Here is a 24,216-nt window from a genome sequence, read left to right as displayed (position 1 = left end):
ACTCTTCTTCAATGGCAGTATCACACCAGATACTAAAGTTGTTGCTGGATATTGGCGAGAACTGGAACACGCTGACGTACACATCGATCCAGAGCCTCCCAAACATGCTCAATGGGTGACATTTCTGGTGAGTATGCAGGCCATGGAAGAACTGAGACATGTTTTATTTCAGATCATGAAACAAGGGACCAACACTTTACATGTTGCGTTTATTTTTTTGTTCAGTGTATATTTGGCGATAGGCTAAAATGTGTCATTTGGGTAAATTAATGTTGAAATTTACAAATCAAAACATTTTATTTCCTGTTCATTATTCACAAACGACTGAAATCATAATTTGGAAATGGGTAAAAATAACATTTTAGCAAATGTTACATTTTCTTTCACAACAGAACCATTCCACAAATTTGAAAAATATTACATTTAGCAAATGTCTGTTTTCTCATGAATGTAACTGGTGAAGGGTGTCATAATGAGCAGTATTTGCCATGTAGGAAGTTGAGAGGTTGGAGTCCCTGACCTCAGATGTCCACGTGGGTCCACTTCTCAGAAGCACAGAGCTGTTAACTGCTTCTTACAATTCACTCTTCGTTGTGGCTGACAGAAGTCCAAATTAGTAGCTAAGTGTAGTAAACTCTCACTTCTTCCTCCTCACTTTGGGTTTCTTGACTGGCCTCAAGTATGGGTTGTCAATCATGTTTTCTTCACTGACCTTCACCAAGGGAACCACGCCCCCAGCAAGAAGCACGGAATTCTCCTTATCAGCTCCAGGATCATCCTAAATTTGATTAAAGGCATAGATGAGGAAAACAAACTTAATTTCACAAATGTTTTTTTTGTAGCAATCAACACACCAGGTACATTTTAATATAGATCTGCTCTTAACAATGAATGGCTTTGTAAACACCCTCATTAGGAGGGCCTTGATTATTCTATTGAAGTTCATTCTGTATAGGCCAAACCACATTGCACTGCAGATCATAAAGACTCAAAGTTGAATATTTCCTTTGACCCATGTCCTTGACTCACATTGAGGTTGTTGACTGGCGTGTTCTCGCTGTCGGTCTGATCGTCCTGTTCAGAGGAGTCTGTCTCCTCCAGAGTCTGCAGCTCCAGTTCTGAGGGCAGCAGGGCACTGAGATACGGGATGGAGCTGGGCCGCTCTGCAATCACTGGCAACCACAAAGGCATCAGTATTATTACCCATGTAAACACAGGTACCCAACACTCTAGTAGGAAATAAGATCAACGGGAACAGAACTTCTGTTCCATATTAGAAGCATTTTTGTGCAGATTATTCAATTCAACAGCATGAATGTGAATCATGCTTGACAACAACAACAAGCTCACATGGGAAGGCAGTGACATCATCCTTGAAGAGGCTCTGTGTTTCTCCAGTCTTGGCCATGAAGCGTGTGAGTGTAATCATTTACATTTACATTTAAGTCATTTAGCAGACGCTCTTATCCAGAGCGACTTACAAATTGGTGCATTCACCTTATGACATCCAGTGGGACAGTCAATAGTGCATTAAAACTTAGGGGGTGGGGTGAGAGGTTACTTAACCTATCATGGTGTCTCCGGAAGGTGGTGATTGACTCCGCTGTCCTGGCGTCGTGAGGGAGTTTGTTCCACCATTGGGGGCCAGGGCAGCGAACAGTTTTGACTGGGCTGAGCGGGAGCTGTACTTCCTCAGTGGTAGGGAGGCGATGGATGAACTGCCCTTCCTGATCAGAGCCTGGAGGTAAGCTGCTCCGTTCCATGGTCTTGTAGCGGATGCCACCTGGAAGCCAGTGGAGAGAACGGAGGAGCGGGGTGACGTGAGAGAACTTGGGAAGGTTGAACACCAGACGGGCTGCGGCGTTCTGGATGAGTTGAAGGGGTTTAATGGCACAGGCAGGGAGCCCAGCCAACAGCGAGTTGCAGTAATCCAGACGGGAGATGACAAGTGCCTGGATTAGGACCTGACAGGGTCGTACTCTGCGGATGTTGTAGAGCATGAACCTCAGGAACGGGCCACCGCCTTGATGTTAGTTGAGAACGACAGGGTGTTGTCCAGGATCACGCCAAGGTTCTTGGCGCTCTGGGAGGAGGACACAATGGAGTTGTCGACCGTGATGGCGAGATCATGGAACGGGCAGTCCTTCCCCGGGAGGAAGAGCAGCTCCGTCTTGCCGAGGTTCAGCTTGAGGTGGTGATCCGTCATCCACACTGATATGTCTGCCAGACATGCAGAGATGCGTATGTGGTCATCAGAAGGGGGAAAGGAGAAGATTAATTGTGTGTCGTCTGCATAGCAATGATAAGAGAGACCATGTGAGGTTATGACAGAGCCAAGTGACTTGGTGTATAGCGAGAATAGGAGAGGGCCAAGAACAGAGCCCTGGGGGACACCAGTGGTGAGAGCGCGTGGTGAGGAGACAGATTCTCGCCACGCCACCTGGTAGGAGCGACCTGTCAGGTAGGACGCAATCCAAGCGTGGGCCGCGCCGGAGATGCCCAACTCGGAGAGGGTGGAGAGGAGGATCTGATGGTTCACAGTATCGAAGGCAGCCGATAGATCTAGAAGGATGAGAGCAGAGGAGAGAGAGTTAGCTTTAGCAGTGCGGAGCGCCTCCGTGATACAGAGGAGAGCAGTCTCAGTTGAATGACTAGTCTTGAAACCTGACTGATTTGGATCAAGAAGGTCATTCAGAGAGAATCTGACACAGGCTCCCGAAACGTCTGATAGAAAGACAACCGAGGAAACTCACCAATTTGTTCATCTTAATCTTTTCACTAGACCACTCGGAAAAGTGTCCGTATATAAATACTAAGTCAAGTATGTTTCTGGCTTGGAAAACGGTAAGAAGTGTGGTTGACTCACTGGAGTTTTGATGTAAGTGTGAGGATCGGGGGAACTCCGGGAAGTGGCTGGGGATGTGGGAGGGATGAGTGCGTTTCTGTCCAGCAATCAAGGCCTTTGGGATCACAGGAGCATTCGTCACTGGAGCTGAAAAATACAGATTGCCAGTTAAGCGTCTTTCTACTTTCATTCTAAGACCAGTTACTAGCTTTCTCTATAGTGTTCTTGTGTTTTGTCCTCCAGTTGTAGTCTAAATCAAATTGTATTGGTCACATACACATATTTAGCAGATGTTATTGCGGGTGCAGCGAAATGCTTGTGTTCCTAGCTCCAACAGTGCAGTAGTATCTAACAATACACAACAATACACAACAATACACAAATCTAAAAGTAAAAGGATAGAATTAAGAAATATAAATATTAGGAGAAGCAATGTCGGGAGTGGCATTGACTAAAATACAGTAGAATAGAATACAGTATATACATATGAGATGAGTAAAGCACAATGTAAACATTATTACAGTGACTAGTGTGCCATTATTAATGTGGTCAGTGATTCCATGTCTATGTATATAGGGCAGCAGCCTCTTCGGAGCAGGGTAAATACCAGCCTCTTGAGGGTCTACTAACAGTAAAGACTCACGAGCAGTTATAACCATCCTCTGTGATCTCTTGGCATACCCTGGCAGTGTGTCCACATTGAAACCTGTGGTGGTACGTGAAACAAATAAGTTAATGAAGACAAATTAAATAGAGATTTCATATTCAAACTAGGGCTGGGCGATATGGCCCAAATATTATATCATGGTATTTAAAACTTTTTTTAACAGTATGACGGTATTTTTAGTTTATGAATAATACAAGTTCTACATTTGCTTTATGAGTAGTGAGTGATCCTAGGGTGGCAACGCATACATTAAGTGATTTCAATGAGTCTTTCTCCATTGATTGTGTTATACTGTTCAATTCAACCAAAACAAATTTCAGCACTTATCATTTCTGTATTTCCTGCACTCAATTGCAGTGGTGGAAAAAGTAGCCTATTGTCATACACGAGTAAAAGTAAAGATACGTTAATAGAAAATTACTCAAGTGAAAGTCCGCCAGTAAAACACCACTTGAGTAAACGTCTAAAAGTATTTGGTTTTAAATATACTTAAGTATCAAAAGTATAAATCATTTCAAATTCCTTTTATTGATTTATTTACAGATAGCCAGGGGCACACTCCAACACCCAATTTACAAACAAAGCATGCATGTTTATTGAGTCCCCCAGATCAGAGCCAGTAGGTGACCAGGGATGTTCCCTTGACAAGTGCGTGAATCGGACCATTTTCCTGTCCTGCTAATCATTCAAAATGTAACAAGTACTTTTAGGTGTCAGGGAAAATGCATGGAGTAAAAAGTACAGTTTTTCTCTTTAGGAATGTAGTAAAGTAAAAGTTGTCAAATGGTAAAAAAATTAAGCAAAGTACAGATACCAAAAAAGAAAACTACTTGAGTAGTACTTGAAAGTATCTTTACTTAAGTAATTTACACCACTGCACAATTGAGATAAGGTCCACACTGCCACGTAGGGCTGCACGATATGGGCAAATAATCTAGGACTTATTTTTAACCAAATGTTGCAATTGCGATTTGACTGGCCAATTAGAACAAATGTTGGAATCATGGAAATATAATGAATTTTCTAATTCTATAGTTAGAATATAAGTGGGCACTTTGAATATTGTGTTTTGAGATGACAACGAATTAAAATGCCAGGGAGGAGTTATTGTGAGAGGGTAGGAACTGAAGTGTTAAGTGTTTCCTAGTGGACCCTAAAAGCTTTGGCTACATTGAATGTTTTCTCTTAGCTACTTCATGTAACTAACATATTCTTGCTTTGCATATTTCTCTTTGATTTAGAAGATACTGTTGCACAAACATGCTGATTTAAGTCTACACCATCACTGGTATTATCAAGCTGTATTAGCTAGCTACATTTGCTCTTACTCAGTACATTTATTAGCGGCTAACAATTAGCATCTCACAAGATTTAGGGCAACTTGCTAAGAAAAGACAAACTAGCTGTTTGCTAATGTAAGAAACACAAACTATTAGTGTCATTATAGAACGCTTGTGGATTTATATTAAGAAGCAAATTGAAAACAGCATTGTTGTCATCAACATTGTTGCATGTGCTACATTGACCATGCAGACTGAACACAAGTATCTCGTGGTTGAGGAACATCAAATGTGCTCCTTTTGAGTGACAGGGGCGTGGCAAGGTCTGTGTGGAAAGTGGCACGGAGAGAGATGACTCAAGTAGCGAAGTAAACTATAAAAATTGATTACACATGGCGTATCACATTTAACAAACCAAACATTCAAATACCGGTAAAGTAAAAACCCAAACTGGTCCCTGCATCAATACCGGTATATCATAAAATACAGTATACCGCCCAATCCTAATTCAAGCTGTAATTATTTTGCTTTCCTGAGGTTAAACTAACCCATTTCATTGAGTGTGACCACAGCGTCAGAGAGGGTGGGCGTGATTCGAGCTGTGTGTTCACAGTATGCCTTGGCACAACGACCTACTTCAGATATGTCTGAAAATGTACAGGGAATAGACACAGATGAGAGGTCAGTAATACAGACAATTGTGGTGATTTCATGAAGGGCTTGTCACTTGACATGGCTTGTTGTTTAATTCAAGCCAGCAAAGGGTTATTAGTTTAATCCAAAACATGTATGAATTACATTTTCAAAAACATCAACACACAATGGTTACATACAGCTCTGGATCATCTCAGTCAGTGATTCCACAGTGGCCTTCTCTGCGCTCTCGAATCCACACTCTGTCAGCAGAGAGCTCACTACCACTTGGAGGGTGCGACGCCGGGCAAGCTGGTAATTCTCTGCCGGGCTGGACGTCGCCTTACCACACCCTGAACGCTGTAAAACATACAGATGTCAGTGTGAAAACACTTTCCCTCATGGTTAGCCAACTAGCTACCTACACGCTCATACAGGATTACTGACCCCAGTTTGCAAATGGCATGACGTGATTGTGAACAGCAAGTAAACAACGGGGGTGGGAAGTAGCCTAGTGGTTAGAAACTTGGTTTCTATTCAAGCGTTGATCGACATGGTAATGGCTCTATAGTATTGGAGAAAAGTTTTAAAAAACGGACCCTCCGTTACATCTTGACGTGTCATGTCGTAACATACAGCATGCATAAAGCAACTAATTTCTGGCTTACAATCTCTCTCCACCAGGTGTAGCACTTCTATCATTCTTTAAAAACAAGAAATGTACAGTGACTGGGGTAAGGGGGGATACCTCGTCATCATTGCATGCGATCATCATTCTCAAAGCCGCTGTTTACTTATAAGATCACTTTAGCACTGCCCTAAAAACCTGATTCAAATTTGACACAAACCTTCAAAAAGGTATGTAATGGCACATTATATAAACTCTTTACTGTTTTATTTACATTTTAGAGGCGATAAGGTGACATGTTGGACAATCGAGTGAAAAAAAGCAATTTTCCCACACAACATCTCTCCTCACCATCACGCATTAGTTTCGCTTCCACACCCGCCATTTTTAAAAAGACCCGATTGGGCTCATGCCTGCTTGAATTATGCTGAAACGGGCAGCGTTTAGGTCACGTAATTGGTTCTGTTGGAAAGGGGAGAAATTGTGCTTTACCGACCAAGGCGATGTACGAGTTTACGTGAGATCGAATCCCCGTGCTGACAAGGTACAAATCTGTCGTTTTGCCCCTGAACAAGGCAGTTAACCCACTGTTCCTAGGCCGCCATTGTAAATACGAATTTGTTCTTAACCGACTTTCCTTTAAATAAATAAAAACATTCGTTTAAACTTAGCTAGCTAATGGATGTCATTTGAGGCAAAATTCTGGGAAAAAGTCTTGTTTTAATGTGCTAGTTTAATTTGGACAGAGACAGGCGATTTACAACCATTGTAGTTAACCTAACGTTATGTTGACAAGCTAGCCTGATGATGGCTAACATTGTAGCCATGTTAGCTTACATATGACAAACAATCTTATTTACCCCGACTATAGCACTGAATCCACCCGCCATCACCGCAGGGTCCGCCATCTGCACGGTATGTTGTTTATTTGCTCCCAAATCGTTATTTCACAAAGTCACACCTTTCTGACAACGAAAGTGTTCGCCTAGCTTGCTCGGCACACGACAGGCAGAAAAACAAAACACTGGCATCATTTCCGGTAGAAAAAAACTCCTTTAAGGAAAATGTTTTTATTAATGTCTTTATTTTTTTTGTTTTTATGTTCAGTTCACATAATACAATTGAAATGTATGCATCATTGTGTATGTAATAGAATATACTTAGCAAAAACGAATATACATATTTATAAATGCATTTCTATAGCTTCCAAAATATTTTTTACAATGGAGTACAAAAATAGCTGTGCAGTGGCTTTAAAACAGTCATCTAGGGTTTATATAAATAATTAGATAGGCTACAGTAGACTACTCACAGCACTGTTTGACATTAACCAGTTCATGACCCAGTGGTAACCTAAAATAGGTTTATTAGGAAGCCAAAAGAAAATACAAATGCTCAATCAGTCACAGAGCTTCTGCTGCCCAGCAGCCAGTCATCACTGTAGCTTGTTGTTTCATCAGTCCATCCATCCATTCAGCCTCTTCTCTTCTCATTATTAATAAGTCAAGGGGTCCCTAAACATGGCCAAATTATCATGACAAAAATCACCAAGTGCAATCTCTTTTGATTGCCTGGTTGACAGCTTATTTCACCACATTTTGTGTTCTGAGTGTTGGTTTCATTAGTGTGTGTAACATGAGAGGTTGTTGCAGTGCATCTTCAACAGGCAGGTGACCTGATAGACGCCCTCCTCTGACGACCTTCCAGGGGCTTCTTAGCATCAATCTCTGTTTGCAACTCATCCACAACATCAGGCTCGACAGTGGTTATCTCTGGCTCCAGCATTTGCCTCTTCTTCTCCTCTGTGATCAGCTTGATCATTTCCTCATCTAATGGCTCCTGTTCACAAAATGGCATGCAGACCGTTTCCACCAGCCCACCGACCACTCCAAAAAACGCCAGGGTAGAACCCAGCAGGTACACCTTCATCATGCCTCGACTGGGCCTCTGGCTCAGCATCTCCTTAGCGAATGGAATGATCTCGTTTATGGTCTCCATTGTCTTAAGTTCAGTCTATTGAGGGAAAAGGAAATATCATAATTAATAGGCTGTTTAATGACTCTGCAAATGTGGCAATTAAACTAAAACTAATTAGCGTAATTATTAGTACTGACCGCTGTACATTTTATGATATTCATAATGTATTAAATAATATATCACTGATAATATATTCAGACAATGTAGATTACATTCTTCAATTCTGAATAAGATTGAATGAAGACTGCACAGAACAGAGCTGAAAATATTTAAATGTACTTACCTGTATAGGGACTTGTTAAATGCTTTCCTTAGATTTCGTCTTAGTCAAGCATCCCCAAGCAAAGATGCAATGAGAGGTTCTGGGTTTTATACACAAGGAGACATCCACATCAACTCCCACAAAGTGTCAAATTATGAATATTCATGATGATGGGTGTTGAGGAAGTGCAGTGTTGGAGTCAACTGCTTTGAGGCAATGTCTTCAATATCTGATGCACTCTATAATGGCAGCCAGGGCTGTTTTGGAAACAGCCAAGAGTCGGTACAAAGGCAAGGTCACTGAAAAAAAAAAACTTGCCAAGATATATTGTGCAAGTAATATCACGTGAGTCACATGTGTTTTAGTCATGAAACAGAGGTACAAATTGTGTGGTTTTGTAGAATTTCAGCCAGTTGTTTTGAAAGTCGTGCTCACGAGCCAAAACGGTCCCCGAAAATTGAACATCATCCATTTCGTAGGATATGTTACGTCCTGACATTTTTAGTTGTTATGCATTTCGTTCAATGTGTTACAAATTTGTAAGTGCTTAGGATCCCGGAATGCATCTTTAATAAGTGTAGTAGTGCTGTATAGGCTACTGTATTACTGCAGTATTATAACTTGAAAAGCATTCATCACTCATCAGCCACTATCTAGTCAGCGTAGTAGTCTATGATGCTACGTAATACAACTACAGAAACCCATCAATCTTGCTGCTTCTAAACAGTGCAATGAGTGTTAGTTCTACAATGCAGTCCAACGCTTGCTGATGTGTCATCAAATAAAGAAAGTCTAATTATGTCAAAGGTGAAAATCTGACCCATTTTGTGGGTCTCGTCTACTTGCAAAACTTTGAAGTTGAACTAGGCAGATAGTTAATCCTAAGGGTGAACATTTTGTGAAACAGTAAGACAAACACCAGCAGTGGCTATGCTCGACCTGAACCCACTTCCAATACTCTATCTCCTGAGTCTTTGCAAAGTGTCTACTATTATTTTATATTAGGGAATTGACAACTCCACAATGAAGAATAAAGAGAGCTAATACTAACACTATACACATGTTGCTGAACATTGACCATTGTGTGGTTGGTCGGTTTATGTGCTGTGTACATTAAACACCATCAGGAGAGGTTGACCTGTATCCAATGAGAATTATTTAATGTTAGAGTACTACCCCCTCAATCAATTTATCTCTGTACCACCCCTTTATTGGTTGGAATGCTGCAGTGTTAGGTTAATTCCTAATCAAACAAAGTAGTACAGAGAGCTTTATGGAAGTCCCAATGCCTCTTAGACCTCCAGTGCTTTAGCCTATGGGTGTCCACAACAAATGGATTTACAGTATATATTGACATTGTTGATACATTGATGAAGTTAAATTGGATGTGGGGTGACAGGTAGCCTAGCGGTTAAGAGCGTTTGGCCAGTACCCGAAAGGTCGTCGGTTCGAATCCCTGAGCCGACAAGGTGAAAAATCTGTCGATGTGCCCTTGAGCAAGGCACTTAACCATAATTGCCCCTGTAAGTTGCTCTAGATAAGTGTGTGTGTGTGCGTGCGTGCGCTTGTGCGAAACACCATGCCCTTTGACATGATTTCCCAAAGCAGGACAAGAGGAGGAAGGCAGTCGTCTGGTTCTGTTGTGAAATAATCTGGTCACTAGTCACAGAGTGCCATGTGTTGTCATTTCGGCAATAATAAACACGTGTCACATTTTCAGACCTTGGTGACTGTTAAACAGGCTACTTTTCACACTCCAGTCTCACTCACATTCTTCAAAATGTGACTGCCAGTCAGACCAAGGTTGTAAAGTCCACTATAAAATTCCATTGTCTCACATCACTATCTGGAATCCTGGGATTCCCACTCATGTTCTGTATTCTCATGCCATTTGCAAAGTAGACTCAACCTTTCCCCTCTTTATGGTTCTTGGCCGTGGCAGTCTTCCTTGAAGTGATGGTGCGTAATATGGCTGCAATTACACTTTCAGGAAGACCATTACGTGTGAGGTGAGAACCACACTGACTACACAGACTCCCTGTTTCAGTAAGCTGTGGCTTTGGACTGGCATGTTTGCTACTTTAGGAAAACTGCTAGACTGTTTGGGGACTTTTGCCCCATATTTCTAGGTTCTGTGCCACGCTCTTTTGCCTGAATAGGCAATCTGTCTCGGCTATCTGTGCTCCAAGTCAACTATCTTGTGGTTGGTGGGGTGGAAGGGTGGGTAAGAAAGCTAACACGCTGCATGTAGCACTCGTGTGAGGACCTTCTCATCTGTACCACATGAGAGGAAAGGCAAAAAGTCATTTCACATTGCATTAGCTAGCTGCTTTAAAGGAGCATTTTTAAAAGGGGGATTTGGTGGACAGTGTAGTAGGGACAAATAACGTCTTCCATATGTGTTTTCTGATCCTAAAAGTTTCCTGTATTGCTGCTATACCACTTTCTCCTTCACTTGTAGCCCCTGTGAAATGAATGACTAATTATCAAATCAAATTTTATTTGTCACATACACATGGTTAGCAGATGTTAGTGCGAGTGTAGCGAAATGCTTGTGCTTCTAGTTCCGACAATGCAGTAATAACCAACAAGTAATCTAGCTAACAATTCAAAAACTACTACCTTATAGACACAAGTGTAAGGGGATAAAGAATATGTACATAAAGATATATGAATGAGTGATGGTACAGAGCGGCATAGGCAAGATACAGTAGATGGTATTGAGTACAGTATATACATATGAGATGAGTATGTAAACAAAGTGGCATAGTTAAAGTGGCTACTGATACATGTATTACATATGGATGCAGTAAATTATATAGAGTACAGTATATACGTATACATATGAGATGAATAATGTAGGGTATGTAAACATTATATTAGGTAGCATTGTTTAAAGTGGCTAGTGATATATTTTACGTCAATTCCCATCAATTCCCATTATTAAAGTGGCTGGAGTTGAGTCAGTGTGTTGGCAGCAGCCACTCAATGTTAGTGGTGGCTGTTTAACACATTTACATTTACATTTAAGTCATTTAGCAGACGCTCTTATCCAGAGCGACTTACAAATTGGTGCATTCACCTTATGACATCCAGTGGAACAGTCACTTTACAATAGTGCATCTAAATCTTAAAGGGGGGGGAGAGGGATTACTTATCCTATCCTGGGTATTCCTTAAAGAGGTGGGGTTTCAGGTGTCTCCGGAAGGTGGTGATCGACTCCGCTGTCCTGGCGTCGTGAGGGAGTTTGTTCCACCATTGGGGGGCCAACAGTCTGATGGCCTTGAGATAGAAGCTGTTTTTCAGTCTCTCGGTCCCAGCTTTGATGCACCTGTACTGACCTCACCTTCTGGATGCTGGCGGGGTGAATAGGCAGTGGCACCGGTGGTTGCTGTCCTTGATGATCTTTATGGCCTTCCTGTGACATCGGGTGGTGTAGGTGTCCTGGAGGGCAGGTAGTTTGCCCCCGGTGATGCGTTGTGCAGACCTCACTACCCTCTGGAGAGCCTTACGGTTGTGGGCGGAGCAGTTGCTGTACCAGGCGGTGATACAGCCCGACAGGATGCTCTCGATTGTATATCTGTATAAGTTTGTGAGTGCTTTTGGTGACAAGCCGAATTCCTTCAGCCTCCTGAGGTTGAAGAGGCGCTGCTGCGCCTTCTTCACGATGCTGTCTGTGTGGGTGGACCAATTCAGTTTGTCTGTGATGTGTACGCCGAGGAACTTAAAACTTACTACCCTCTCCACTACTGTTCCATCGATGTGGATAGGGGGGTGTTCCCTCTGCTTTTTCCTGAAGTTCACAATCATCTCCTTAGTTTTGTTGACGTTGAGTGTGAGGTTATTTTCCTGACACCACACTCCGAGGGCCCTCACCTCCTTCCTGTAGGCCATCTCGTCGTTGTTGGTAATAAAGCCTACCACTGTTGTGTCGTCCGCAAACTTGATGATTGAGTTGGAGGCGTGCATGGCCACGCAGTCGTGGGTGAACAGGGAGTACAGGAGAGGGCTCAGAACGCACCCTTGTGGGGCCCCAGTGTTGAGGATCAGCGGGGTGGAGATGTTGTTGCCTACCCTCACCACCTGGGGGCGGCCCGTCAGGAAGTCCAGTACCCAGTTGCACAGGGCGGGGTCGAGACCCAGGGTCTCGAGCTTGATGACGAGCTTGGAGGGCACTATGGTGTTAAATGCCGAGCTGTAGTCGATGAACAGCATTCTCACATAGGTATTCCTCTTGTCCAGATGGGTTAGGGCAGTGTGCAGTGTGGTTGAGATTGCATCGTCTGTGGACCTATTTGGGCGGTAAGCAAATTGGAGTGGGTCTAGGGTGTCAGGTAGGGTGGAGGTGATATGGTCCTTGACTAGTCTCTCAAAGCACTTCGTGATGACGGAAGTGAGTGCTACGGGGCGGTAGTCATAATTATAAACTGTGTGGTTTGAGCCCTGAATGCTGATTGGCTGAAAGCCGTGTTATATCAGACCATATACCACTGGTATAACAAAAAACAAACTTATTGTTCTAATTACGTTGGTAACCAGTTTATAATTGCAAAAGGCACCTTGGGGTTTGTGGTATATAGCCAAAATACCACGGCTAAGGGCTGTCTCCAGGCACTCCGCGTTGCTCTTAAGAACAGCCCTTAGCCATGGTATATTGGGAAATCTTAGCCAATATACCATGGCTAAGGGTTGTTCTTATGAGCAACGCGGTGTGCCTGGAGACAGCCCTTAGCTGTGGTATATTGGTCATATACCACAAACTCCCATTTTTAAAGTGGGGGACTTGGTGCACATTATAATAGGGACAAATAACATCTTTCATATGTGTTTTCTGATAATAAGTGTCCTGTATTGCTGCTGTATCACTTTCTCTTTCACTTGTAGCCCCTGTGAAATGAATTAATAACTATAAACTGGGTGGTTTGAGCCCTGAATGCGGATTGGCTGAAAGCCGTGTTATATCAGCCCGTGTACCACTGGTATAACAAAAAACAAACTTATTGTTCTAATTACGTTGGTACCCGGTTTATAATAGAAATAAGGCACCTTGGGGGTTTGCAGTATATGGCCACTCCGCATTGCTCATAAGACCAGCCCTTAGCCATGGTATATTGGCCATATACCCCCCCGGGCCTTATTGCTTAATTATAGTTTAGCCAAGTGAGTGGGTTTAGCTAATTTAACAATACAAATGTGTACACCTCTTTATAGACTTGTTTCATAATATGAAGTTATCTGGCTAAGCCATTGATCCAGTCTCATCAATAACCCCTGGTGTTATCCCCTGCAGCTCAGCCGACCATACTGTATGATCTATTCTGAGACTTCAGATTAAACTAAATCTAGCTGGTGGTCTATTTAATATAGGCTATCTCAATAACAGATTTATTAGGGGTGCTGGAGAAAAAAGTTCGGAAGCCCTGATCTAGGTCACTGAATTGCGTCACATGACCGAGCGTAGAGAGAGGGAAAATGCAAAGACATAGGATTGTTTGTGTACATATTTTATTTATTTACAATGAAGCTACAGAGAGAAAACAATCTAGAATATTTACAAAACACCAACAGCAAGCTCCGCTGAGCTTGGGACAGAAGCAACTCACCTCCTTGTATTAAAAGGAGGCATAATATCAATACAGTAATAAAATCATAATAATAGTATCCAAATATCTTCAGCACAAGGATAAATTAGATTTACAATCTCAACTTTCATTAATATGAGTGCTGGTGAGTTGGCAAATCATTAAGAGTGGTATTTACACTGGTAATGAGTTGACAGTGAGCACATGGATAACACTATTGTTTAGTTACTCAATGTTCCCCATCAACTTCCCCCATCAATGTACATAGGGATAAAAATCCTGGTTGGTCATATATTCCACATCAAAACCTGCCTTCTGTTTCGAACATCTCCCCACACCATGGAACAGCACCACCACTTAAGTCAGTCTTATAGTCATGTACACAGTAGTCCTATTTCTTATTTGGCTGTCTTTCAACTTTCAACTTTGCTCCACATCGCATCATCGCATCATGACGCAAACAAACCTTTCCCTGACATCAACTCCTTCAAGGGTTATAACACAAAATTCTTATGTGAATAATTGTTTCTTCATGGTATAATACATACATCGCCCAGTCCCTAGTGAGCATAGTGCCCCTCCTCCCTGGGATTCTGGACATCGTGCAATACCTTGTTATATACATGTATGTGTGTGAACGTCTGTCGGTGTACAGTATGTCCAGAATGTGTTCAAGGAGGTTTCTAGGCACTGTTCAGAATTATTTTCAGAATCCCGGCAGATTCTGGATCTCACTGGCCATCCTGAGAATCCACTTGTCAGTATCAGTGCCTGGGTTGGCCCACAGGAAGGAAGCAGACATGACCAAGTCAGCTGACTGACCTTGAGAGGAGGGACACACACTTAGTCAAACACAATCCCACCTTCAGATGATCTATATCTATTACTAATAAGAACTACCATAATGCAACCTCGTTACAGCACTAAAATAAAGAGCCATGTGTAATAGTTCAATATTTACCTAGTAAAAAAATTCCACGCAAAGTCCTTCCAAAGATCCTTCACATGACAGAGCACACTCCAGTCTGGAGAACTTGGCCATTGCGGTTGGCCGTTGCCCTGTACCTAAAACAGGGGACGCAAAGTCATCCATCAGATAGTTAAAGAGGATGGCGCAAAGGCTAAAATCGGGGAAATTCCCCACTGTTTAATGGTCATTCAGGCACAGTGAATGGAGGCTAGTCGTCTTTTTAGGAAAATATGGGAGTTTGGGTTAGTCCTTACGTATTAAGGTTCGCAGGCTCAGAGTGGTAGGCGTATTTGCCTGTCTCTGCGAGGGTATGGGCGTGTGCCGGCTCGCTTTGGCTGATCTTTAAGGGCTGGTGGCTCTTCGTGTCTCTGGAGCTGATTGGTAGGGTAATTTGGTTCCCTTTGGGTTCCAGCCTATCGGGATCCGGGGGGTTGTGGGAATTGGCGGGGGAGGAGACGTCGATAACCTGGATGGTGGGCATGTTGAGGGTCTGCGCCTTGACCACCAGCTCAGAGTGGGCCAGCTGCAGCTTCTTCATGTGATTGATGGCCACGGTGGCGTTAAAGGCTTGCTGTAACGACACACCGACAACAGTTGATGAGAAACATGCTAAGAGAAAAAGTACTGTATGCGCTCCCAAGGTGACAGCCATCATCATGAGTTAGGCGATGTGGTTTTATTTGGGAAAAGCTTGGGCATAGAATCTTTTATAGTGGTCTTGATATTGACTTGATTATGAGTAATCAGAGATGTTGAATAACATGTAGATGTTTACAGTATTTCTTGGCCCTTAAATCAGGAAAGAGATCAGATGTGTCGTACACACAAACAACACACTGTGATTATGTCTAAAATGGGGGAGAGAGCCAGAACCCTTTCTGAGCGGTATGGGAGGAAGGCTCACCTTCCACTTGGTCTTGGCAAAGTTCTTCTGGATCTGGACACTGACAGAGTGGTAGATATCCTGGCTCCGTGCAGTATTTCCAATGATCCTGAAGGAAAGACAACCGAAAAGAACATTAATCTCCTGACAGGTTTTAGCCTGAATCTAGCCTCATAATCTAGACTAAATCCTGCTATATTTCACCTTTGTTTCAGCTCACTAATTCAGTCTGTCATTCCTGTCATTGAAACTGAAACCGTTTCCAGGCTAGCCTGAATACACCTCACACTGGACACCACAGAGAATATGTTGTTGTAGATGTTACAGACAAAAATAGATGAAGCAATAATGTTGTTGATCATGACACTCACCAGGGATGCCTGAGAGCCTGCTCTGTGGTGAAGCGCATCTTCGGGTTCTTCTGCATCATGTTGCGGATAAAATCTTTGGCTGATTCAGAGATGTCATCCCAGAAGGGAGAGTCAAACTCGTACTGTGCCTTCATGATCTTAGAGAACAGTCGCGTCTCCGTGTCCTCATAGAAAGGGGGATATCCACAGAGACTAGAGAAACCAAATAATAATGCTGTGTAAGTTTGTGTCTTTACGAAATGATAGTGTGTGTGTTTGTCTCTCTGTTAAATGTCCACAAGGTGGAGCTTTAACTCCACCACTGTAACAGTATATGTTGAGGGAACGGCCCAGTGCCACTAATGAATTAGTATGACGATGCCTTCATCATGCTAAAGATAACCCTTGATTAGACTAACAAGCTTAAACCCAAAATGCACTCTTGCATGGTCAGATACATAGTCTTTACATGCAATCAACTACATCTTACAGTAGACTTTTTTACATTTATTTATACAGGTTTTTCTCAATGAGATAAAATCTCTTTTCCAAGATAGACCTGGTCCAATATTGACATATCCGGAGGTCATCAATGAGAGCAATACTCACAGGATATAGGTGATGACTCCAATAGACCAGCAGTCCACTGCCTTGCTGTAGGGTTTCTGGGCCAAGACTTCAGGGGCTGGAGGTTGGGAAACATAGTAAGAACAATTCTCCAAGTTCAGTTCATTTTCCTCAACTAGTGTTGTATGGTATTTGACAGGCTATTAGGTTTCGTAATGTCTTTGTTGTCTCCCTTATGTGTTTGAGTGTGGTTCTTTTGACCCAGTGTATCACCCGTACACACAGTTAATTATCCGTAGAGGCCAAACGTCTCCTTCCTTACCCACATATCCTGGAGTGCCGCAGGCTGTGGACATAACACCGTTGTCCTCCATCTTGGACAGGCCAAAGTCACTGATCATGATCTTGGAGCTCTCATCCTGGCTGTAATACAGCAGGTTCTCCGGCTTGAGGTCACGGTGTACGATGCCATTCTGATGGAGGTATTGTACAGCCTGGAGCACCTGTTGGATGACCCTGCTGGCATCCTTCTCTGAGTACATCCCCCGGTCCAGGATACGGTCAAACAGCTCACCCCCAGCAACGCTACCGGTAGAAGAACAACAGCCATTAACCTTGAGCCCTTAAAGCTGACTCAACCTAACCTTAACCATGAAGTGATTGTCGGAAACATTGCTCAGCCTAACATTTGTGGATGACATATGCTCTTCAATCCATGAGCTTCTGCTCATGTTCAGGCTCAGCATTGGGAACATTCAGCATGATGCTTCTCCGTATGACTTGCGTGCTAAGTTGCTGTCTGATCCCAAACTCAGACAGGCAGAACATTGTGGCTGTCATTAAATCAATGGGCAATAACTATTATTTGTGGAGGTTGTGCGTACACAAGGGTTTTAAAGGAAATAACTATCATAATATTTTCTCCATTCTACTGTAATAGAAGGTAAAAACATGTCGAACTTACAGTTGCATGACAAGGTAGTAATGAGAACGACTTTCATAGAAATCCTCCAGCCCAACAACGTTATCGTGTTTGATCCTGGGAGTGAGAAGATATAGGTCATGTTTAGAATGTGAGATGTGAGAACCACACACAGTAGCTGTATGGAAGAGTCATCCAATTTGAAATGGGACTGAATGACAATTTGAACTCCTACTTTCTCAACACGGCAATCTCGTTCTCCAGATTCTGAATACTCTTTTGCTTCTTCTTCACACACTTCATGGCAAACAGCTTGCCTGTCTTCCTCTCCTTCACCATGAACACCTCGGAGAACGCGCCCCTGGATGAACACACAAACACATAGGCAAAGTGTTGGTTCCATTATTATTATAATAATAATTATAATCAGCTTATTACCCTATTAGGAGGACTGACATTTTCCATAATAAAATATGAAGGGCACCGTTATGAGATACTGAGATGTATTTTCTGACATTAATCTTCTCCTTTTCTGTAATTTCATCAAAATTGCTACATTTTGCTGTGATGTAGGCTACAGTTATTGTGGACCTGCTGTAGGTTATAAATGTTTGCCATACACCGTTGATGGTTTCTATTGTTCTTCGGGTATCAGGTGGCCTACATGCACCCTTTGATTTTAGAGCAGAGAGAGGTGCAGGATATCAAAACAGAATACTGTGGAAAAAGGTCCTATTAAGGCCTAAGACGGGATTGAGTGGCTTAAGGGCTCACTCAATTTAGTGTTCTGTACAGTTTCCGAGCTATCTTCAGCATTGTCTGGGATGAGCCTGATTATCCCTTACGCAACAGACACTGTGGCAGGCAGGCTTGAGGTGTGGACAAATGGGAGCATATGCAGCCATCACAAACAGACCTCTACCCCAAGCAGCGGCCAGATCATATATTGGATCACACACAACCTGGAGAGAGAGGCTGACCGAAGACACTGTACCGCAAAAAGTGCAGCCCCCTTTCTGTTGGGTTACCCCACTGAAGAAGGTATAAGGAACACATATGCAAGATGAGAGCACTGCAAGGTCAAATGATTGAACCAACTTAATTCTAAAGATAATTAGCACAGATTGCTTCAACTGCAGCAGACAGTCCCAAGTCCCAACGTGTCTTTATAGCATGGACGCAGGCAGAGTTATTATGACAGCTGTGTCTCACACCATCTCACATTGTCTCATTAAATTCAAATGGAGCACAGAGGTAGGCCCCAGGACGGAAGTCAGACACGCTGACGTACTTATGTTCTCCCAAACTACGCAGCATCTTCTCCCAGAGAACCCCATGATTCTCCTTATGACCCACAAGGGATATTATCGATCAAACAGCATCCGTGGAAAGGAATTGGGATGCAAGACAGCTATTAGTAAGCTTGTTGTCAGACTCGTTGTCAGCTTGTTGTCTCCTCATGTACAGTTTGAAAACACAAAAGACGGACGGAATACATCATCAGCTGTTGAAATAAGCCACGATAAAGGGACCGATCAGGATAGCGATGATATCTACATGTGAGACGGGTGTGTAACGACAGACTGCAAGCCTCTATGCTGTGCTGTATGTCAGATTGCCAGGGAACTAGATTGTGTTTTTGTTGTGTTCCGTGGGTTTCAGCTTTATAAAGCCTCGTCCAATGGATCTCCCTAATTCCCCGAGATAGATCCTTGTGATGGAACATAGGAAGGAAATACAGTAGGGACTGCTCTGCGCTCATTTGTTATGGTGATATGTTGATCGTCAAACACCGTAGTCTAGTAACCACTCTGTGTGCATGCTATAATTAATTAATTAATTAATTATATAAATTAGGCCTATAGAGAGGAAACAAGAGAACACGGGGCCTTGGTTTACATACAGGTGTTTCACTGTACAGTAATCGGATCTATAGAGCACCTGTGCAAGCTTTCTCCATCCGTTTACCTGTTCTTTCTGCTCATTGATCCTTATTCCAATCTGAGAGAAAGATTATCAGTGTCAGTCTGCCCTTCACCTGATCACCCTTAGCCTGACACCAGCAGAACAAAGCTAACCCCTCCTGACTAGGCAAAGCTATCACCCAGCCCTAAGAGAAGAGAGTTGTATCATTCTGAGAAAATAATGCTACTTTTATTCTTGTATTATGTTTTCCCCATACTTTACTTATTTTATACATTTCTGTTTTGTGATATTTTCCCCAGATGTGATCTGTCACTTTTTGAAGTAGGTCTCTGCTGAGAACAAGTTACACCTACATCACTTATCATGCAACAATAAGTCAACGTGTCTTCATTCTGCCATACATTTTTTTCTCCCTTTAACATCAAGATTCCATTCAGGAAAATTCCAAAAGAACATCCATTCTTAGTTAAGAGGCGATGATCTCCAAAACATATGTTCACACAAATGTTGTTTGTCTACATTGCTTCCTCTTATCTGCATATCCAATCCTTGGTCCAGCCAAGTCTGTGTTCCCACAGTACAGTGATGTCAGACCTCTAGGCAGCAGTAGCCTACACACCTTTATTTACCTCTGGCCCAGCCCCAGATTCATTATCCACCACCACCGCTTCCTAAGCCTCTCAACATGACCGTTTCAGTAAGACCGGACAGCTCAGTCAAGAACATTTGATTGACCCCATGGATTAAGTCATGGTGGTTGACACACTAAAATGAGGCAATTTTGACTGGTGCAAAATCAATGCGCATATAAAATATTTATCCAACACAAACTATCTAAAATCGTTTGAAACTGTTAGTAACATTTACTCAAATTACTTAGTTTCAGTCAGTGGTGGGAAAAGTACCCAACTGGCATACTTGAGTAAAAGTTAAGATAATTTAATAGAGAACTACAAGTAAAAGTCACCCAGTAAAATACTACTTGAGTAAGTCTAAAAGTATTTGCTTTTAAATAATAATTAAGTATCAAAAGTAAATGTAATTGCTAAAATATACTTACTGTAAGTATAAAATAATTTCACATTCCTTGTATTAAGCAAACCAGACGGCACTATTTTCTTGTTTTTTTTAAATTTACGAATAGCCAGGGCACACTCCAACACTCAGACATAATTCACAATCAAAACATTTGTTTAGTGAGTCTGCCAGATCAGAGGCAGTAGGGATAACCAGGGATGTTATCTTGATAAGTTTGTGAATTGTACCATCTTCCTGTCCTGCTAAGCATTCGAAATGTACTTTTGGGTGTCAGTTGAAAATGTATGGAGTAAAAAACAAATTGAAGTAAAAGTAAAAAAATAGTCAAAAATATAAATAGTAAAATAAAGTACAGATATCCCCAAAAAACTACATAAGTAGTACTTTAAAGTATTTTTTATGTAAAGTACTTTACACAACTGGTCACAATAACTCACTTTTTCTACAAGGCCATCAAAAACATCTGGGGAAAAAATCTTTGAAGAGTTCTTGTGGTATTTTGTAAAGATTGTACCAAAGACAATCAAAATCCAGTTTTGAATTTGAAACTGAATGAATATCAAGCAAAAGATGGCTCCATAGATGACTTCTATTGGCCATTTTGTAAATGATCTGATGAGCCATCTGATGTACTAGATGTCATCAGAAGGTCTAGGACTGATACCCTCAGCGCTGCCACAGTGACTTGTCTATAAGACACCTGTAAAGCAGGTCTCGTGGTAATCCAATCACACCTACTGCATGATATGCACCTCAGCCAGTGGATAGTCATGAGGGTCACTCTCTCTTTCCTCAATGAGGTCACATGCATGTTCTAAGGAGGTAGGGAAAATGGTCCTTTGGTAGGTAGGTGGGTGTGGGCTGTACTTACGATCCAAGAACCTCCATGAAGTCAAACACCTCCTGAATGTTGTCAGTGGTCTTCTTCCAGTCAAATTCGGCTTCTTTACGACCCATGTCTGCTTCTTTAAAAGGGATTTCTGTAACAATGGGAAAAAAAGAGGAATGTCATTAAACACCAGTTTTCAGAATCGAGTATAATAATGTTGCCTAGATTCCTACTCACATATGTTCTGCAGTGCTATTGCGAAACCCCAAAATACTAATTTCTGTATCCACACCCATACACTCTCACAATGTCCTGTTGGATTATGACATTTCTCAGAGTCATGAGAAATCAACACATTGTCTGCAGCCACACAGGTTAAACGTCTGTATTCCATTGGCCCGTGTACAGCACACCATAATGCCAGACAGTCTGACACCGCTGTCTGTCTAACAAGGCTGCTAAATCATTAGTTATCTGATTGAGAGATGATTGACATAGACAATGGTAAAATCATTGAGCATCCATTATTCTGTATTACTCTGAGATGAACTGAGTGAACATCCAAACCAGCCATAGATGCAATATCTACAGAGGTTAGCTGACGTATTTATTTTTTGCTGTTCAGAATTAGGTAACGTGGCTGATCAACCAAAACTGTTTGGGAAAGATTACTGCTATGGTAGGCCTAGTTTATGCAGCCAAGTTACCCTGTAGCTTTGCCTCGTTTCCGTTATATAAGAGATTACAAACTTCTGATCCGTAGACCCTGACCTTGCCAGGAATAGTCAGTGTAAGAGGCAAACCAAGCCAAGGACAGGATTCAATCATTTATGGAACATGTCCAGAGCGCTTGACAGAATTAACAATCCATTTCTACATGTAAAACAACCCTTGGGAAATAAAGTGTAGCTGTTAGACCAAAGAAAAACAATATCCTGAACATGGTAACAAACAAGCAAGATGATTTTCCTATGTGAAACTAGACAAACAAAGGGAATCCTCTTGAAAGTAGGAAGCAAATTTGACATCACTACCTCTCACATTTCCTTCCCAACTATCTTCTTCGGAAGTCGGTTCCATTGATATCCAAATAGACAAAACCATAGTAGACAAATGAAAACTTCTCTGAACCTGTTAAGACTGTCGGACAAATTATCTGTCAAATCTGTCACTCAGTCAGGTAATACAGTAGCCACATGACAAGCATAAGATTATTGATTTTTAAGTATATGCTTAAAGCCAAAATGTTGAATAACTATTCCACTCCTCTCATGTCTAGAATTCTGGCTACTACCAACTATGATAAAAGATGAAGCTCTGTCCCTGTCTTGTCCCTCTCAGTCTCTCTCCCACAGCCACCTGTCATGCTTTTGTTCCTTTGTCTCCCTGATATCACACTGTAAAGTCCTCTGTCTACCCACATCAATATGTTGTCATTATGTGGGCATTATACAGCCCAAGCAGCAACATCAGTACTTCCAGATCAGTGCAGATTCAGTACATCCATGGAACGGTAGCGTTTCAGCGTAAACATAGAATTATACCATGTCATAAAATAGATATGCAGCTTCAGACATCTGTTATGGTACACACAATTCCAGAATACAATATAATGACTATTTTTTCGCCAGAATTAAATACAGAGTATAAATTCCTTAGTGTCAATCCTTGTTATAAAACAAAAAAATCTCTAAACGGATGTTGTAAATCTATTGATCATCACATTAGGCTACTTTAAATTCTTGGTAAGTTTAAACTTTAAAGACAGTTCTCAGACGGTGTCTTTTAAAGCTGGACTGCCTTACCTGAAAGTTTATAACAACTCAAGCCACAGGTAGTTTTGCCTTTAGGGATGCAGGCAGTCCGGCCAATGCAAGGACAACACTGGTAGAAAACGCCGTGGGAAAATGCGAGAGGACTGAGTGTTCTTTTGTATTTAAAGACCGACATTCGCTGGGACGTCGCACATCCAGTGTTTTTTTTTCTGTGCACTCAAAGCCGCTCGATGGACCAAGTTGGCTGCAGGATCACCTGCGCAATCACTCCAATTAGCCTGTTTAAAAACATCTTATTTGACACTTTTCTGATTGTAATACAATCTCAAAAATATTTTTACAGATACATTATTTAACTTGAGTTGTAGGTCTATGAGCCTTTTTGATCTGAATATCATCCACACGCAGAATAGTCTATCATTAGGCATAAAAATATTATGTTGAAACTACCTTTTTAATATGAAAACCCACCAGCTATATTCTAGGACGTGGCGGCAATCCTTCAATTCAGACCGAGAAGCACTAATGGACCGACTTCCATGAATGAGATAGACCTACCCTGGAGGCAGTTTAGTCTACCCTGGCGGAGCGGATTTCTCTTTGACTTACCAGTGAGATACTGTAGGTGCTGAAGGTAGCTCTTCTCGGACTCTCCTGCCAAAACCTGGTTGAGGACTGGACAGATTACCGTGTCGACAGCCACGGAAATAACTCGTTTTTTCAGGTCAGAGATTAGGTCGCGCAGTTCCATCCCCGTTAACGGTTCGGGGAGGGAGGGGCCCGGTGCCGAGATGTCACAGGGGTTCATTTATTGAGCAGTGCAGTGATAGTCATCACTATATGTTCTTTCGCTCTAACGTCATGTTGTTGTTTAAAGATTTGAAAATAAATACTGGGACCATTTTTTTGTCAAATTGGTTACAGTGGGGCAAAAAAGTATTTAGTCAGCCACCAATTGTGCAAGTTCTCCCACTTAAAAAGATGAGAGGCCTGTAATTGTCATCATAGGTACACTTCAACTATGACAGACAAAATGAGAAAAAAAATTCAGAAAATCACATTGTAGGATTTTTTTATTAATT

The 24,216-nt window shown here is 42.0% G+C and overlaps 2 protein-coding genes and 1 pseudogene across 6 annotated transcripts; all 3 read right to left on the bottom strand.

The window, feature by feature from the left end:
- Window positions 1-173: 173 nt before the first annotated feature.
- Window positions 174-7,087, bottom strand: LOC124046888 (annotated as a pseudogene). The gene is made up of 8 exons (XR_006841078.1): window positions 6,914-7,087; window positions 5,626-5,785; window positions 5,341-5,439; window positions 3,489-3,551; window positions 2,867-2,992; window positions 1,351-1,420; window positions 1,030-1,172; window positions 174-778 (listed from the first exon to the last, which is right to left on the bottom strand). The product of XR_006841078.1 is annotated as a transcription initiation factor TFIID subunit 8-like (transcript).
- A 315-nt stretch (window positions 7,088-7,402) lies between these two features.
- On the bottom strand, window positions 7,403-8,459 carry LOC124046028 (G0/G1 switch protein 2-like). Its single transcript, XM_046365967.1, has 2 exons — window positions 8,314-8,459; window positions 7,403-8,066 (listed from the first exon to the last, which is right to left on the bottom strand). The coding sequence occupies exon 2, from the start codon at window positions 8,049-8,051 to the stop codon at window positions 7,713-7,715; it is 339 nt and encodes a 112-aa protein (XP_046221923.1). The 5' UTR covers window positions 8,052-8,066; window positions 8,314-8,459; the 3' UTR covers window positions 7,403-7,712.
- Window positions 8,460-13,783: 5,324 nt separating this feature from the next.
- On the bottom strand, window positions 13,784-23,916 carry LOC124046026 (calcium/calmodulin-dependent protein kinase type 1D-like). Of its 4 annotated transcripts, none has more exons than XM_046365964.1 (11): window positions 23,744-23,916; window positions 21,402-21,510; window positions 17,802-17,927; window positions 17,609-17,683; window positions 16,967-17,229; window positions 16,687-16,762; window positions 16,099-16,290; window positions 15,749-15,836; window positions 15,099-15,415; window positions 14,836-14,939; window positions 13,784-14,696 (listed from the first exon to the last, which is right to left on the bottom strand). In XM_046365964.1, the coding sequence occupies exons 1-10, from the start codon at window positions 23,883-23,885 to the stop codon at window positions 14,876-14,878; spliced, it is 1,452 nt and encodes a 483-aa protein (XP_046221920.1). In that variant the 5' UTR covers window positions 23,886-23,916; the 3' UTR covers window positions 13,784-14,696; window positions 14,836-14,875. The 4 variants fall into 4 exon arrangements, with proteins under 4 accessions (XP_046221920.1, XP_046221922.1, XP_046221919.1 ...); XM_046365966.1 differs by lacking the exon at window positions 23,744-23,916 and adding an exon at window positions 23,606-23,648; XM_046365963.1 differs by lacking the exon at window positions 23,744-23,916 and adding an exon at window positions 23,165-23,511.
- Between the last annotated feature and the right edge of the window lie 300 nt (window positions 23,917-24,216).

Source organism: Oncorhynchus gorbuscha, linkage group LG10, assembly GCF_021184085.1.
Source record: "Oncorhynchus gorbuscha isolate QuinsamMale2020 ecotype Even-year linkage group LG10, OgorEven_v1.0, whole genome shotgun sequence".
NCBI lineage: Eukaryota > Metazoa > Chordata > Actinopteri > Salmoniformes > Salmonidae > Oncorhynchus > Oncorhynchus gorbuscha.
This window is presented reverse-complemented; position numbering and strand designations above follow the sequence as displayed.